Below are 17,878 nucleotides of genomic sequence, written 5' to 3' on the forward strand. Positions count from 1 at the left end.
CACTGGGGTCTAGTATCAGACCAAGATCTGGGAGACCCGAGTTTGAATTCCCACTCTCCCACAGAAACTCACTGAGTGGCATTTGGCCATTCACACACATTCATTCTAAATTACTTCCCAGGGTTGTAGTTGAGGATAAAATGAAGCAGAGAAGGGTCCTGAGAATAAAGGCAGGGTATAGATGAATAGCAGCCCCATGGCGCAGAGTGGTAAAGCTGCAGTATTGCGGTCTGAACTCTGCTCACAACCTGAGTCCGATTCCAGCGGAAGTTGACTCAGCCTTCCATCCTTCCGAGGTTGGAAAAATGAGTACCCAGCTTGCTAGGGGGAAAGTGTAGATGACTGGGGAAGGCAATGGCAAACCACTCCATAAAAAGTCTGCCGTGAAAACGTCGTGATACGATGTCACCCCAGAGTTGGAAACGACTGGTGCTTGCTCAGGGGACCGTTCCTTTCCTATAGATCACGGGTGGCCAACGGTAGCTCTCCAGATGTTTTTTGCCTACAACTCCCTTCAGCCCCAGCCAGATGAATAACTTCCCAACCCCACCTGGAATTGGCATCTTTCAGCTGCTGCTGCACGTTTTTCTTCTTTGTTCAGTCAAGATGTCTGCCATTTGAACAAAACCCCCACCACCACCTTTTCAGTAGAACATCTTCAAGTTGTGCCTTCCAGTGTTCTGAAATGGCCCTCCACAATAAAACACAGCTGCACAATAAAACTAGCCAGAAGGAAGTAGGTTTCAATAAGCAATTCAAAACTCTTTATCAGCGCAAGACTTAATTCCTGGTAGAGGCAAACTATAGAATTAGTGAATTACAAAACGATGAGGATGCGACATTCAATACAAGTGTATTCAGTCTTGGTTTTGTTTGAGTTTTTTTTCTTTGCAGGCCAGTTTGTGGAAACACAGCAGGGCATGAAAAGGCATTTGTGTAACATTTTGCCATTAATGTTTCCTTAGCTAAAGTTTTAGATACAGAAGGTTAAGCAAGTCACAGTTGTTTCACAAAATGGTGAGGCTGTAACCTTTTGTGAGACCACTCCTAGCCTTACAAAGTCAGATGAAGGGGTGTGTGTGTGCATTTTTGCTCTATACCCAAAAAACAATCAGCATATATTGAGTCTGGGACATTACAGGAAACTTTGCCATCCCCAAAACATAGTGCTCCTCCTGCTGAGACAGTGAGAGCCTGTATGGATTTAGAAGAGTTGGTTTTCGTACCCTGCTTTTCTCTACCTTAAGGAGCCCCAGAGACTTCCCTTCCCTTCCACACAACAGGCACCTTGTGAGGTAGGTGAGGTTAAGAGAGCTCTGAGAGAACTGTGACTGGCCCAGGGTCACCCAGCAGGCTTCATATGGAGGAAGAGTGAGGAATCAAACTTGGTTCTCCAGATCAGAGTCTGCTATTTTTAACTCCACTCTCTCTCCAGTTGCCACTTGCCTCAGGGATCTGAATGTCAGTCTTCTACTTCCCAAGAGCTTGGGCTGAACAAACCCAACCAACCAAAGGAACAAAATATCCAGTGAAACTGCAGTTTCCACACATCTCCTTAATCCTGGCTGTTAAATGCCAGTCCAAAGAGGATGCCTTCTCAGCTCTTCTGTGAATAGATCTCTTAGCGGGAAGCTGGACCACAACTATATGGCAGCAAGCTGTAAGTTCAGTTGGCACTTGGTGCATGGACAGTCCAGTCTAGAAGACAACTTCAACTGTTCTTTAACAATTGTGATAGCGGAAAAATTAGGTGGTCTTTATAACTTAAAAGAAGGGTAAGTCTGAACCAGTTCCTTGAATTGTGCCTGGAAGATATTAAGGAGTCGGTGTTACGGTGGGTGGGTAGGGGGCATACAAATGCCAAACAGTATTTATTTTCGCATATTTGTAGTCTCTCTTTCTCATTGATTAGAGTCTGCTGCTGTCAACCACTACACCATGCTGGCTTTCACCCAGTTTGGTAAGCAGCTGCCTGGGAACTGAAGAATACAGCAGCATTTCCCCATCAGAGCAACATACATACCCATGGGCCAAAACTGTATGCTCTGTATGGCACATGTGCGGCAGTTAAGCCTTGTACAGGTGGTGCCACTTATCACAAAGTTCCTTTTAAAGACAGAGTTTGGCTCAGATGCAGCCTTTAATGCAGTCCCCGTTCAGTGCAGCCCTGAAGCTCTGCTGTTGTAACAGTGACAGAAGCCTAAACTAGCAATGTCTTGCCACGGAACTGTTTGCAAATATAATAGAAGCCCCGGCTGAACAGATATACCAAACCCCCTGGAACCCGGCATCAGCCAAAATGTCCTGGGCTTGGTGGCTTTTCCAGCAGCCTTTGGACAGAAGCAAGAAGTTGTCTTATTCTCGGCAGGAACCTTTTGCCAAGAGGCAGAAAAACAGTTCCTTTTGGCTGCAAAGATCTTCAGGAAGGGGGCGGAGCAAGAGACTGGTCTAGCATATCACTTCTGTATGGGAGACCTTCATCCCAGATCCCACATAGTTGTGAACATCACATGACTCAAGCAGCTATTTGTTTAATAGTTCCATAAAATAAGAAGCCGATTAAAATACACAGGGAAACCTCAGGGATGAAGAGGTCGTCCAGACCTCTCTTGCCACACAGACCTCTTTAAAATAACACTAGGTGCGTTTAATAAACCAGCTTCTGATTTTACACACTCAGCTATAAACTATATACACACGAACAATTTCAAGGCTAGAGAATCTCATAAAATAGCTGGTTGTTACTAGCGCAAGCTGCACATTTCCCTGGGCCTAGACCACCTTCGAAAGCTTTTCCCTTAAAAGCCCAGGCGGTTCCTTCATTCATCTTTTAATCTACATCCAATACTCAAAAGTGCTGTGCTGCTACAAAATGAGTGAAGAAGGGGAGGGGGGGAGCTTGTCCTAAGCGTTTTCAAACTGCCCTACAAGAAAACTTGTGACTTCTCAGAAACTCCCATGGAGTTCCTTCAGTGAGGTCACCAGTGGTGGATGCCCTTCCGACAGACAGGTTTCCCCATCAATACAGATGTTATTCAGAAATACGCCTTACCACTAACTGCCCTATTCAGAAAATGGGAGGAATGAATAAGGATAGCAACTTATCTTCGCCTTGATTCTAACTAATAGTGGAGGAACTGCCTGAGGTGAAAATAATGGGAACCAGGTGGACAGTGACCACAACAACCCACAATGCTCGATCTTACAGGTAGCTTAAAATGAGCAGTCAGACAAGTACCTTGAACTTTGGGAAAGGGAAGCAATGCTACATAATACTCAGAAAGGAGGGTGTGGGAGATGACAGACTTCTCCGTTTGACTTCAGCACTAGGGTAGATACTAGAACAAGCGGACTCACAGCTAAAGGAAATCTGCATTTGCAGAGTTCTCCTCCAAACACTGAAAAGTAGGCCACAAGGGATGCTGGGGGTCTGGGAAACAAATCCTACAAGGAAAGGCTGAAGGAACGGAGTATGCTGAATCTGAAGAAGAGAAGACTGGGAGGAGGGGGGTGGCATGAGGCTGTTTTTCAGGGCACATGGAAGAGGGCAAAGTCATATTTTTCTGCTACTCCAGAGGGGGAAGGCTTTGTCAAATGAGTTTAAGTTAATTAAACTAGATTTGAACTGAAAACCTTCCTCATGGCAAGAGTTAGACAATGACCAGGGTGGAGATCTTCGAGAAAGGCCCCTTCCAGTTCTACAATTGTCCTCTGATTTCACAACGGCATTGCCACGAGGCCCAAAAGGCCGGGTCAGTGTTTTGTGCAAACACAGTATATGCCCTAAAACGGTCAGGTTTCACCCTTTCTTTCCTCAGGGAAAGCCTTCCACATTGATATGTGGAAGGAACCTCAAGAAATCCCTGTACGTTAGTTGAAGAATCCTTGTGTGTTGCAGAGGATTCTGGGGCACATCTTCAATTCCTGCTGGGTGGCAGTGTGGCTTGTAAAGCCTTGTGGTCAGTCTGTGTAAGAAAAGAATCTGCCCTACAATGGAACCACAGTCCCCAACAGCCATTTGGCAGAGGAAAATCAGCCCTCCCCCCCACAACTCACATGAGCTGCAATTTGAGTTCCATTTCCAGTCCTTTCACCCAGAAATCTCATGGTTTGTAGGAACACAGCTGGAAAACCACTGCCTTAGAACATGCCCCAGAATCCTTCGTAGCTCAAAGGGCTTCTATGGCACAAGCACAGGGCTTGATCAACAGGGATTTGTCACATGAAGAGAGTCCCTTGAAGGTTTTTAAAAAAGTTTTAAATTGCTGTAGGAGCAGAAGAATGAGGACAGAGGCATGAACCTCAAAAAACATTTTTCCAGAATGTGGCAAGTAGAGGGCCCCAGAAACACTGAAAAAAAAAAAAATCTAATGCTCCACAAGGTGCTTTATTTCCAGTTTGAAATTACCATTCTGCAGGCCAGGTTCTCTCTTCTGACCACAGAGCTTTGGTGAAGAAGTAATGCCTTGGACCTTCAAGGAGGCTCCATGAAAAGGTGGCAAGCAGAGGACTACAGCTTGAGTTCCCGCTCAGGTTTCATGCTGAAGGGTTCCAGTCTTTCGCTCTCGGGCAGCAGGCTGTTGAGCCGCTCCATCAGGGGGACCGTCTGGTCGATGCCCATCTGGATGCGCCGGAGGATGGCAGACATCTCGTTGACCTTCTGGATCTGCTCCGCATACTTGGCGTACCTTTTCTGGCGCTCCTGCATTAAACTGTACAGAGTTTCTACCGAAAGATCCATCTGGTTGCAAAAAAAAAAACCAAGTGAAAAAGGACTTGGTTATACAATAAAGAGATTTCTGTCACAGCAGCGATCCACCAAGATGACTGACAGATCCATCAGTTTCCTGGCCCTGCCCAGATCTCGCTGGTTCTTTCACACAATCACCCTCCTGACTACAGCTTTCATGCCACATGGCTTTTGTACATTGGTCCACTGACAACAGACAGCCTTTTAGTGGTCAAAGAAGACCCCACTTTCTTTTATCCCCAGCAGCAGGCCTCAGATTCAGTGGGAGCTCACAGGAGCACAGCTCCTGAACCTTTCTGAGAGTTCCACCTCCTTGTCCATTGAATAGCAGGTGCAGCTGCATAACAATTCCTGGATGAGCTCCACCACCTATTTCTCTACAAAACGACCCCTGCCCAGCAGAAAACCTGGTTGGATCCAAACCCCCTCCCTGCAATGCTCTCAGCTTTAGCACCTAGTAGCCTTGCTCCACCCCTCTTCAAATTTTCACCAAAAACCCAATTTTCCCATAAACCATTTGGTTTCGGCTCTTTATGGCTGTTTAATCCATCAACGATTTATCTAGTGACCCCTGCCATAATATAAGTGAACAGAACAACATCAGGAAGATCACTGCCGTCCAAATCATGGAATGATCCAGGCAATTGGAACTGGTTTTAGATCGCTGTTTTAAATTATTGTATAATCTTATATTGTTTTAGATTGTTATTTTATATTACTGTATAACCTAATTGTTTTAAACCCTATATTGTATAACTTATTGAAATGTTGTTAGCCGCCCTGAGCCTGCCTAGGCGGGGAGGGCGGGATATAAATAAAATTTATTATTATTATTATTATTATTATTATTATTATTATTATTATTTATCTTGAAGGATGGGTTGAGGAAGCTCCTAAATCCCTGCCTCCTGTTGGTTCACTCCAGTCAGAGAACCTGTGATTGCTCCTCAATGAATTCAGACTCAGGTTCTGCTGTTTTCACATTTCACTGAACACTGCACAGCTAAACAGGTCAGAACCCTGATGGAGTAAAGGTGGCGCAAACAAAGGAGCAGTTCACAGAGCTGAATTCTAAGCACACACCTGGAAGGTTACCGAAAGGAGTAACAAGTCCGTTGTTTTGCTTTTCTGAATCAATTGCAACAAATTGTAATGATTATTAGTTTTACGGCGCCTCATGAAAACGGCAGAAACGTTATTTATTGCCTCTAACCACTTCTCTTGAAAAGTAAAACATATTTTAAAAAAACAAACAAACAAAAACCGGAAAGGGTTTCAGCTGTTTGTAACAAAACAACTGCAGACTATGTTTTTGCTTCCACTACTTAAAGTTGTGTCACTCCCTGAATGATCTTCAGCCTCATTTGAAGCTGGCAGGAAACCTCCAACCCCTCTGGAATCACCCAAAGACAAAATGAATGACATTCTTCCAAGTTCAGCCAGCAAATCCCACAGCTACACCCTTTTATAGAAGAAGAGGGGGTTCTTTAAACCCTGCTCTTCACTACCCAAAGGAGTCACAGAGCGGCTCATCATCGCCTTCCCTTCCTCTCGCCACAACAGGCACTCTGTGAGATAGGTGGGGCTGAGAGAGTTCTGAGAGAACTGACTAACCCAAGGTCACCCATCTGGCTTCATGTGGAGGACGAGTGGGGAATGAAACCCAGTTCTCCATATATCTTCTGCCAGATGCCCTGGCCTGTTAAGGAACGTTCTACACCTAAAAACCAATATACAGGCTACCAGGGAGCTCTTTACTTTGGCCTCCGTTTCAGAAGAAGTCCTTGAGGAGCACTTCATGTATCCAGGGAAAAAGCTAGAGGGGCTTCCATTGCTAGAATGGGGTCAACACATAACCAACCACTATAAGAGCTTCTCTTTATGTGAATGGTCCAGATGCATGAAAGATGGGCAACTTGTGACCTTCCAACGCATGGAAGAGAGAAGGGAGCATATCTTGTGTTTTTGCTGCTCATGCAAAGATAGACCATTAGTGTATCTCGTTTGGTTAGCACATGGCAACCCAATGAACTTTAAAGCTTTGCTATTTTTATGTCACGTTATGGCTGGTTTTTAATGTCATTTCTGCGATTTTATTGTGGCTGGTGCTAATTAAAGGTATTACACAGACTGTGCTTTATCATCAATGGGTTGAAATTAAATCAAAAGAATTTCCGGATCAACATTAGGAAGAACTTCCTGACCGTTACAGTGATTCCTCAGTGGAACAAGCTTCCTCGGGAGGTGGTGAGCTCTCCTTCCTTGGAGGTTTTTAAACAGAGGCTAGATGGCCATCTGACAGCAATGAAGATCCTGTGAATTTAGGGGGAGGTATTTGTGAGTTTCCTGCATTGTGCAGGGGGTTGGACTGGATGACCCTGGAGGTCCCTTCCAACTCTATGATTTTATGATTCTATCTGCAAAGACACTCGCTTGCACCTCCCTGCCTGTACTTCCAGGAGAACCCTCTCCCTCCACATTCTCCCCATGTGGCCACAGATGGAATATCTTCCTACTGAGGATATACTGCAGATGCTTCTTCTTTCCACAATCTCCCTAAATTAAGATTGGTCCTCAGCCCCCCACAGAACTCGAATACTCTCAAGTTCAGGATTCAGCATTACCAAGGGTCGTTTTGTAGAAAAATAGGTGGTGGGGTTCATCCAGGGATTGTTATGCAGCTGCACCTACTATTCAATGATCCAGAGGAGGAGGGGGGAATCCTCAGAAAGGTTCAGGAGCTGTGCTCCTGTGAGCTCCTGCTGAATTCAAGGCCTGAGCATTACTCAGTCAAAACTGAAGCCTGACTTCTCTCGTGTTGGAACTGAAACCCATCAACTTTCCTCTGGTCTTTCCTGTGGTTTCCTCCCTTTTCACACAAGCGATAAAATAAAATCAAGCAGAGCACGCCATTCCACTGGGTGTGGAAACAATTTAAACCCGGTGCAGAAGTTTCCACTTTAAAAAACATTCAACTTAATAGACTTTGTATGCTGGGGCTGGCCCTGTGATTTGCAGCATGTAAACCAGACCACCAGCAAGTCAACCCTTGCATGACAGGGAAGCCGAAATATGCCAGGATTCCAAAAATGGATTGTCCCACCTAATAAGAGACAGGGTTGCAGAATGGGAGCCCGCTGGATGGCTTCCAGGCTCTTGCATGCCTCATTAAAAAGAGCAACACAACGACTCTGGTGTTTTGAAAGACTTACTCAAAAGGAGTGCCTCGAGACAGTTCTACAGCCCTCCATAATGGGTAAATCTGACTGAGTTTATGCCTGCAAAATATTGCCTGTAATAAACAGTAGCTCCCTCTCAGATGGAGATGGGTGAGAGAACATTAATCAGAGCTCCAGAGCTTGTAATAGCTCCTGAGTGCTTTCTAGATTCAATGTGAAGCACTGGTAATCCTCAAACATATTCAGAGACATCTTCCACACCTTCCTGAACTTTTGATATCAGCCAGGAATGCCATTGTGATTTCCATCTAGGTACTATATCAGAAAGGCATCTGAGGCCCCCTCACCTCTAGAATCCATTTCTTCTGGAAACTCACCAAAGCCCCCAAGCCTGACAGAAGACAGAAAGACTGTTCCTTCTGAGAGTGCCAAATTGTGCACCCTACATGTGACTCAGTGACGTTATCAGTGCTGGGAGAGGCACCAGAAGCAATACTCCCTCTAAGCTGTGGAGTCTTGTGAGCAGAGATTCTTCTTTCTGAGTTCCTGGCATTAAAGTTGTGAGGTACTGCATAAATTAGCTTGCTCTGGGGCCATTTTTCCTGAGCTAAGACAAAAATGTGTGAGCCAGAGACTAAAAAACTGTGAGCTAGCTCATACTAACTCAGCTTAGAGGGAACATTGACCATAAGTTAGCCTTGCTTAGGGTGCCAGACGGTCTAGGGCTGGCCCTGCAGACACAACTTATGGTACAAACAAAATTGCAATTGGTGTTCCTGACATGAAAGAGTAGTGCCTCACAAGTACAGTTGACCACTGACACAAGCCATCCTTCCTTTCTTGCCAATGAATCTGACTGATGCTCACTGGGATAAATCTCAACAACTACAGAATTCTCACTATGGCTTTAATGCCCTCCCTTACAGGCAGCTGCTACAGGGAAGAGATACTAGAGACACTTCCATTAGTTTCACTTTTCACCTGCAATAGCAGCATCCACCATACCTCTTTGATTCGCTTGACTAAAGCATTCTGGTCAAAGGTCACTGCTTCTGCACACTGGTGAAGGTGGTCTTGGTACCGGAGACAGAGCTGCAGAACTTGCTGTGAATCCAGTTTCTCCAGTTTAATGTTGGCCGGAGATGTCTGCCCACTGAGTAGACCTAGAAGGGAGTCAATAACAGCCATAAGCAACCCTCTGGAGCACCGTTTGGTTTACCGAGACGTTTGGCTGCGATGGCAACAAAGTGGTTTCACTTCCCTGACACTCTTCTGTCCACATAATGCCATCCAGCAAAACTCTTTCAGGTTGTAAGTTTTCTGAAGCTAAATTGCAAGTGTGTGGATCTCTGATTTGAACCACAACCATGAGGGAAGACAGCCATTTCTACATGGTTTATACTGAAACCACATTCCTCCTGTTGGTATTAACCCTGGAATTGGGAGGGGGGGAGGGGCGGGAAGGATGCCAGGAGTAATTATAGCAAAACAAGGGTCATTTTAGTAGGTAGCATCAAAGGGCAGTGGTAGAAGGATTAACAAACCTGTCCCTTCTGGCTGTGATCCAAACTGGGCTTTTGTCTGACTGCAATTTAGCTATTAAAAAAATCTAGTTTGTTTTGATCCTCTGTACCAGTTAATACTCTTAGAAGGCAGGGTTACAGTCCCCATGTCTCTTATCAGAAGGCTCACCAGCTACGTGATGCCACAGAACAGAGAGTCCCATTTCATAAAGGTCTCAGACAATGCAGACAGCACACACACCCCCACACACACATACAGAGTTTCAGGTGTTGCTGCAAAACAGTCACAAAGGAGTTCCATTGGCCCATGATGTGCCCCAGAGAAGCAGCAATGTGCTTTTGCCCCGTGTGATACCAATACACAACAAGCTCAGATTGTCTGCAGGGCTCTTTCTGGTGCATGGTGCTCAAAGGGCTGAAATCACTCAATTTGGAAGTAAACAGAACAGAGCCTGGAAGGTGGGCAGGGAAAGCTGTAAGTAATCTCAAAGGTGGGGTGGACGGGGGGGGGGGGGCATTTAGCTCAGCACTGCTACCCCACCCCAATGTACACATCTCTGATAATTAGAAAGAAGTCCAGAATAGCTCCATAATTTAATCTGACTTTGATTGTATTGCATGCTGTCTTTGGCAGGGTAGTCTAAAAGGTGACAGACTATATTTAAAGATAAAATTATGAACACGCCACTCCGCCATAAGCTGCTCTTTTGGTGGGCAAAACGGGGTGGTGGTTCTTGATGTTAGGAAGATTTGATTAAATGCTTACTTCCTATTTAAACAAAAAACAGGGAGTGGGGGGGGAGGGCGCGGAAAAACCAATGTAGCCATTTTATACTTTAATAAAATCTTCCCCAAGACTTTCCAAGTACGTTTCAGCTTGGGATCATAATTCTGGGAGGCAGAGACGACATGGGTGGCTGAATTAAAAAAGAAAGGGGAGCCAGCAAGAGAGATCTGCTAACCATCCTATTATAGCTCCCTTCAAGCCCCCCCTCTCCCCGCCCGCCCACACTTTCAGCCAGCCGAAAGCTGCTTCGTGCACGCACAGGCTTCTGGCCATTCCACTATGCAAAGCAGAGTGAAGCGACGGAGACCCTTGATTCTCAAACTGTGTGCTGCAAGGAGTCAGCTGGTTCAGGAGGAAAAGTAAATGACCAACAGACTCTTATAAGTCCGGAACCCGCTATTCACGAGAGGATGCCAGCATGATCCACTGGTCTGCCCTCAATCTGCTTCCCATGGGGCAGATTGTCCCATCCATGTGCTAGATGGGAAAGGCAGCTGACAGACAGATCTTTCTAATTGGGCGGCACGCAAGGAGAGTAGAAACTAGGCTGGGAATTTCATAGTACTGGCATTGCTGCCAAAAAGGCCTTCACGTCGGCCCTTGCCCCTCACCCCACCCATAGTTGTTCATTTGCTATGTTCATGGGGGTGGGGGAGGGTCTAAGGAGGGTTTCTTCAGCTCATGCAGGAAAAAGTGGCCGAGAAGCTTATTCAGGGATAGAAGAGACATTTGAAAACTGCATTTGAAAGCTGATGGAATTCTCTGAGGCTGGATCGAACCAACTGGCCACATGGCCTGCCCTTCAAACGAGCCCTCAAAACCGTCGGCTGAGATCTGTGGCTGGTTTGTAGGCAAGGTTGCCAGGTCCAGCTCAAGAAATATTTGGGAACTTTGGGGGTGGAGCCAGGAGCAAGGGTGTGACAAGCACAATTGAACTCCAAAGAGAGTTCTGGCAATCACATTTAAAAGGACTGCACATCTTTTAACTGCCTTCCCTCCATTTGGAAATAATGAAGGATAGGGGTACCTTCTTTGGGGGCTCATAGAATTGGACTCCCTGATCCCAACCTTTTTGAAACTTGGGGAGTGTTGCACTGGATGCTATGCTGAAAATTTGGTGCCTCTACCTAAAAAAAAACAAAGCAAAACAGCCCTCCCAGAGCCCCAGATATCCACAGATCAATTCTCTATTATACCCTATAGGAATCAGTCTCCATAGGGTATAATGGAAATGCCCTGCAGATTCCCCCCCCCCCCCCGCTTTCTGATAACCTTGAAGTGGGGGGGGGGAAGGCCTCAAAACTGGGGGATCCCCTGCCCCCAATTGGGGATTGGCAACCCCATTAAATTGTAGGGTGCAAAGGCTTCAACCAGAGCTGGGCGTAGGAGACGGCTGGACAAGAGAACAACAGGACTTCAGACACAGAATTCTGCATTGCAGCTACCACTGCGATGAAGGAAGATGGCCAAAAGCCTCCTTCTTTTAAGATCTTCAAAACTTGCAAGCTGTGCAAGACCTCTAAAATTATGTTTACAACTCAACTATTTCTCCTCATCCGTCCCCTTTTCTTTTCTTTCCTCTCCACACCCCCCACCCTCCTTTTTCATGTTGTGCTGTTTTGTGTGGAAAGAAACAGAGGCCCTGTTCTTGCCAAGGCTGATCTCAGCTCATTCTTATTCGATGATCTGCAGGCAAATTTCACTCTAACAAACATTTGCAGAGGTTGGACGCCCTGGCTGTCTTACGCTGTGCGCATTTGCTGCTTGCTTTTCAGAAGCCACCGGGTCTCAAAGGGTGATTGTCCCTTGAAGGAACAGGAATGGTCAGGAGACCCTTCTTTCCTGACAGAATCAAGTCTCTCTTCATCTCACGCTCCATATACAACCAGAGCGGGCCTGTGTGTGAAAGCGGCGCAAACAAATGGCACGGATCCGCTCAGGTATTTTTGACTAAGGTTAAAACTATTTAATAACCCCCTCCTCCCCCAGACAGCATTTTTCCAGACACATGAATAAAACCCAGTTATCAGGCCCATTTATGTAACTACTAAATGAAGTTACGCCCATGAGAGATGGAAGGGAAAGAAGCAACCGCTGCTCAGTAGCATAATCGAATAGCCACAATTTTTCCATTGAACAATGAGGCAGAACAGTGGACACGCCCACAGCCCAATCTAGCCCTTCAAACTGAAAATACACCAAAGTAAAAAGGGGGGTTGAAACATCATTTCCCCTTTCTCACTCTAATACAGACACATTCCCCTTAAACAATCCCATCACAACTGTAAGGACACCCTACCCCAATGCAGACTATCATCCCACAGCAGGGCTTTTTTGTAGCAGAAACTCCTTTGCATATTAGGCAATTACCCCCCCCCCCCCCGATGTAGCCAATCCTCCAAGAGCTTACAGGGCTCTTAGTACAGGGCCTACACTAAGCTCCAGGAGGAATGGCTACATCAGGGGTGTGTGGCCTAGTATGCAAAGGAGTTCCTGCTACAAAAAAAAAAAACCCTGCCCACAGGCTCAGGTTTCATCATGGTGGTCAACCAAGGTATGCATTGGCACCACTACAGACCACAGGCTGGTGGCCCATGTGACCTCACCCCTCCCACTCCCTACTACGGCTTTCTGGATTAAAGCAACTCACTTGCCCTGCTAGCTGACTAACCCGTGGCATGCTTTCAGAAGTACGGAAATGGCAGGACAACGTTCCAAGGACACTCCGTTTAAATCACAAGCAGAAACTCTGATAGAAAGTCAAGGCTAAATCAAGGGGAATAATTTATTCTCTGCACTGTTGAAAGAGATGCTCATTTAGGGAACAACGATGAGCGCCCCGCAGGGCAACCTCAGGAGCTTAATTAGCTCCAGAGGAACAGCAGCGGAGGTTTATCAGTCCTGCTTTTGCCACCCACAAAGGCAGGGACGTGACTGGCTTAAAACAGGATAGGTGAAGATAAAAACCTAACCGAAATAACCTTCAGAGGGAAACACAATGACATCCAAAATGGCACCAGCTGAAGGCAGACGTGTCCAACATCCTGGCGCAATGCAGAAATCAGCATTTCATCAAATCTCACACACTCTCTTACGCTACCATTTCATGACCAATTTTAAACACAGCATGTTTTAGACCCCATCACCCTCTTCTGCTAAGATTTTCTTCAATGGTGAAGGGCTGCCTCTGATGGAGGAAGACATGTCAGAAGGATCCCACTTCGTAATACAGTCATGGTTGTTGATGAGGTCTTTCTGGGCAGACTCAATGAAGTTATGGACCTTCTTCTATAGGGAGATCTGCTGTTACCCTCTCAAAGGCCAGGCAACTGCTGTTCTGAAAAGTATTCGGTATTTGATGTATATTCTCATTAGTGAAATTCTCATTACTGCAGCACAGACAAAGTTGCAAGGAAAACATGGAATGGATTTTCCATTAAGATGAAGATGAAGATATTGGATTTATATCCCGCTCTCCACTCCGAAGAGTCTCAGAGCGGCTCACAATCTCCTTTACCTTCCTCTCCCACAACAAACACCCTGTGAGGTGGGTGGAGCTGGAGAGGGCTCTCACAGCAGCTGCCCTTTCAAGGACAACCTCTGCCAGAGCTATGGCTGACCCAAGGCCATGCTAGCAGGTGCAGGTGGAGGAGTGGGGAATCAAACCCGGTTCTCCCAGATAAGAGTCCGCACACTTAACCAATACACCAAACTGGCTCTCCAAAATCTCTGGGCCTTATCTATCTGGGCCCAGAGACCTTAACAGAAAACCCACTCCATGTTTTCCTTGCAGCTTTGCTTTCTGTTGCAGCCAGTAAAGACAAGGCTCAGAAAAACACTGAGTTTTTATTAATCTTATCCTTTGAGGAACTGGGCTCCCCTTCCTTGTTATTTTACAACACTAATTTCCGTAGTGATTGACCTTGAAGCAGGGGCAGTCTTAATGATTTAGGGTTCATGCACTAAAGTCAAGGATAGGGTTCTCCACACCTCAATCCACTCCAATCAAGAATAAAATGTCCAATTTTCACAATGCATTCCCTTCAGAAATGCCCTGCACTTGGCGTTTTGACTGTCCTGATTCCCAGCATTTCAAAGCAATACAGAAAACATACTGCTATTCCAATAAAAAAGAAAAAAAAATATAACAGGAATGTAATGATTCCAGATTCATTTGACATCTCAGTGTAAATCATACTGGGCTCAAAAACAACATGTTGTAGTTATAATGGGGGGGGGGGGGAATGAAGTTAGTAAGGTAGATGCTATTTAAAATGTTAGCTAGATTGACGATGTGCATGCATTACTCTTGAAAAAAGAATTATGACCAACAAATGGCACAATCTAGATCAGCCACATGTGGGTATTATAAAAAAAAAATCTGATAAGCAGAATAGCTGGTTTGAAAACGGCAAGCAAACATCTGCAACTAGTTGCTGCTGGGATCTTTTTTTTTTGCTATCAGAGAAGATGGAAATGAAAATACTACCAGATTTCTCATTCTAGACACAGATGACGCCATTCAGCAGGTCATATAGCATTCCAGCCCCACAAGCCATCAGTACTCCCCCACCCAGCACAGAGCCCCAGGCAATTTCCCAGGATCCCCTGCTGATAAGACTGCCCCTGCCTTTAAGACTTTTTTTTTGTGAAAGACAGACTACAAATATGTCATTACGCAAACAATTTTTAAAAACTAAATTCTGAGTATGAACAGATATGCGACTGGTCATAAAAGATTTGGTCAATAAAACTGAACTCACTGAATGGTTTTTGGCTTTTATGCCAGAACTCCAAGAACAGCCCGCAGTTATAAACCCTTCAAACCTAGATTATAACAGAAGTAAAGCAAAGCAACAGGAACCATTAAAAAACCCAAAAGCCTATTTTTAAAAGGCAGCAGTGCTAAGCAGCCAGTAGGTCATCACCCTAGACCAAGGACCCTTAATGTGCAGATTTTTAAAAATGTTTCTTTGATAGCAGCTGCCACTGCAGCATAAGAATCTAACAGGGGTGTCAAACATGCGGCCCGGAGGGCTCCTATCAGGCCCCCGAGCAACTGGCTCTTGTTTGCTTCCTGCTGCATCTCAGCTTGCTCAATCGCACAGGAGCTACAGAGCGAACTTCGATTTTCTCCATTGGTTGAGGCTCCTTGCTCTCCTGGTCCCCTCTTTCTTTTGCCCAGTTCCTTGGATCCCATGGGAGAAATACAAAAAAGGCACCTTTAAGACCAATGAGTGCTAATGTTTTAAGTATACTTTAAGTTTTTTTTTAAAAAAAATCTTTAGTCATGTTTGTCTGTGTCCTTTAAAAAGTTTATATCTCTGTTAGTAAAGGTAAAGGTAGTCCCCCTGTGCAAGCACCAGTCATTTCTGACTCTGGGGTGATGTTGCTTTCACAACATTTTCACTGCAGACTTTTTATGGGGTGGTTTGCCATTGCCTTCCCCACTCATCTACACTTTCCCCCAAGCATAACAGCATAAATAGAGAAATAACACCTTTCAAAATCTTATCAGCAAATGCATTGCCCTGAGCAATCACATCAGGAAGATTAAAATTGCTTTCACTGTGTGTAACAAAAAATAGGTAACTCACAACAAAAAATTAAAAACTGCAAGATTAAAAATATAGTGAATCAAATTAAGGTCAATTTGGAGAGATACATGCACCAGGAGTACTGAAAAAGCCATTGCTCTAGCAGCAATCTCAGCCTGCTGCACTGAGCCCTGCTGCAAAGTAAAAGTGTGTCTTTTACAATCCCCCCCCCCCCCAGCAAATTGAGTACTCATTTGACCAACCTCAGAAGAGTGGAAGGCTGAGTAACCCTGAGGCAGCTACCTGAAACCAGCTTCCGCCAGGATCAAACTCAGGCCGCAAGCAGAGCTCAAGACTGCAGCTTTAACACTCTGCACCACGGGGCTCTTTTTGAATCCAAATTAGCATTTTCCTTGACCAATTTCATCATCAATTCTCCTGCTGCATCAGGATTATCAATCTGTCTTCTGATTGCTGCCTGAAGACAATTGATAAGGTCTAAATAGGGGTTTTGTGGCTTTTGACAGACAGTTGCAAAACTATGGGCTGGTTTCCCTTCTGTAGGTACCTTGACAAAGGCCTGTAAAGCACATTTAGACACAACCGCAAGGGTTGCAATAGGGAGCATAGATTGTGCTTCAATAGTACTGAACTGTCCAGATCCATATAGTTGTTCAGCAGTATAAGATCCATTGGAGCCACACCCTTGAGCATCAGCCAAATTACAATATTCATTGTCCCATACCACATACTGTTCAGGAGTTAACATCATTCTTATCATATTTTTCCAATCCTGAGGAATCACAGTGTATCCATTAGAGATTCCTTCTAAAATACTTTGCACACTGGTGCCCCTATCTCTGATAGCCTTCTGAGTTTCACTCAAGACAGAGTGGGGCAACACAGTATAGTTAACAACCTGCCGCCTATTCTCATTCTGTGCATAGGTTACTGGGCATACTGATAAAAGGTCAAGCAACTCTTCCCCTGTCAAATGTACAGGGCAAATAGACAACATTTCTGCCAATTCTGGGACATTTTCCAATTTAGCCTGATCAAGTTCCTTCTCCAAAACTTCCCAGACCATGTGTCCCGGGGCGTTAGATGGTGGGCCCATGGGTGGATCTATTGGTGGAGGAGGGGGAGAAGGAGGAGGAAGAAGAGGAGGGGCAGGGGGCACTAGTTGGACACCAATGCCTTTTAGGGACCAATCTTTGGAGAGCTGGCTTGGGTTAGAAACGGGCATAAATTTCTCTACTGCATACCTGCATTTATGCCAGACTTGCAGAAGTTTAATAGAAGCTCGGGGCTCTGTGCGAAAGGTCTTCCCTAACTTCTCCCAGTCCCAAAGTTTAAGAGAACCTCCCTTTGGGTACCAGGGGCATTGCTTACTGATCTCTTGTAACAGAGTCTTAAGTTGGCCAGAAGTCACGGACCCACTGGACTTTTGGATCAAAAACTTTAACTCACCTAAATGTTTCTGCTCAGCCTGAGAGAACTGTCCACCCATACTTACCAAATGAAAGGGGTCGTTTAGAACGACGGAGTGCGCACTTCGGGATCGTATGCCAGGCGTTTGATAAGTAGGAGCTGAGCTGCTGGGCTGTGCCAGGCGATACCTGAAAGCAGGAGCTCTCCCTTGTCCCAGAAGCTGAGCTGTGCCTGCTTCGGTGAGCTGTCCCTGCTCCGGTGAGTTGTCCCTGCTCCGGTGAGCTCTCCCTGCTCCGAGCACCACTTGAAGGAATCATCAGTCACACATGTAGGTTCAGGAAGAAGAGAGGTTTGACTTCCTCAGCCAACCCTTACTTTATTTATACATTCTGTCTTGAAGCTACATATTTGCTTAGTACATAGTGTTTAAACAAAAAAACAGGAAACATCTGTTCGAGGGAGACCAGGATTTTTACAGGATTCAATACATTCACCAATTTGTCAATACTGCAAGGGTCAGCATAAAGAGTGAGAATGTGAGTGAACAGGATGTGAGATGCCTGTGCCCTTTTGACTCTTCAGACGCAATGGGGAATATGGGAGCTCCAGGCTGGTATGCCAGGCACATGGTCGCACCCACGTTCCTGTCTGTGGTTTTTGTGAGACCTGAG

General features: G+C 45.5%; 1 protein-coding gene across 1 annotated transcript in view; it reads right to left on the reverse strand.

The window, feature by feature from the left end:
* Nucleotides 1-4,368: 4,368 nt before the first annotated feature.
* The window catches only part of BORCS5 (BLOC-1 related complex subunit 5), a 30,960-nt gene continuing 17,450 nt past the window's right edge, over nucleotides 4,369-17,878 (reverse strand). The window contains exons 3-4 of the mRNA XM_060254246.1: nucleotides 8,935-9,092; nucleotides 4,369-4,741 (exon numbers count right to left, since the gene is read on the reverse strand). Coding sequence (XP_060110229.1) covers nucleotides 4,511-4,741; nucleotides 8,935-9,092 — 389 coding nt within the window. The 3' untranslated portion in view covers nucleotides 4,369-4,510. The remainder of the gene's footprint in view (nucleotides 4,742-8,934; nucleotides 9,093-17,878) is intronic.

Source organism: Heteronotia binoei, chromosome 14, assembly GCF_032191835.1.
Source record: "Heteronotia binoei isolate CCM8104 ecotype False Entrance Well chromosome 14, APGP_CSIRO_Hbin_v1, whole genome shotgun sequence".
Lineage (NCBI taxonomy): Eukaryota > Metazoa > Chordata > Lepidosauria > Squamata > Gekkonidae > Heteronotia > Heteronotia binoei.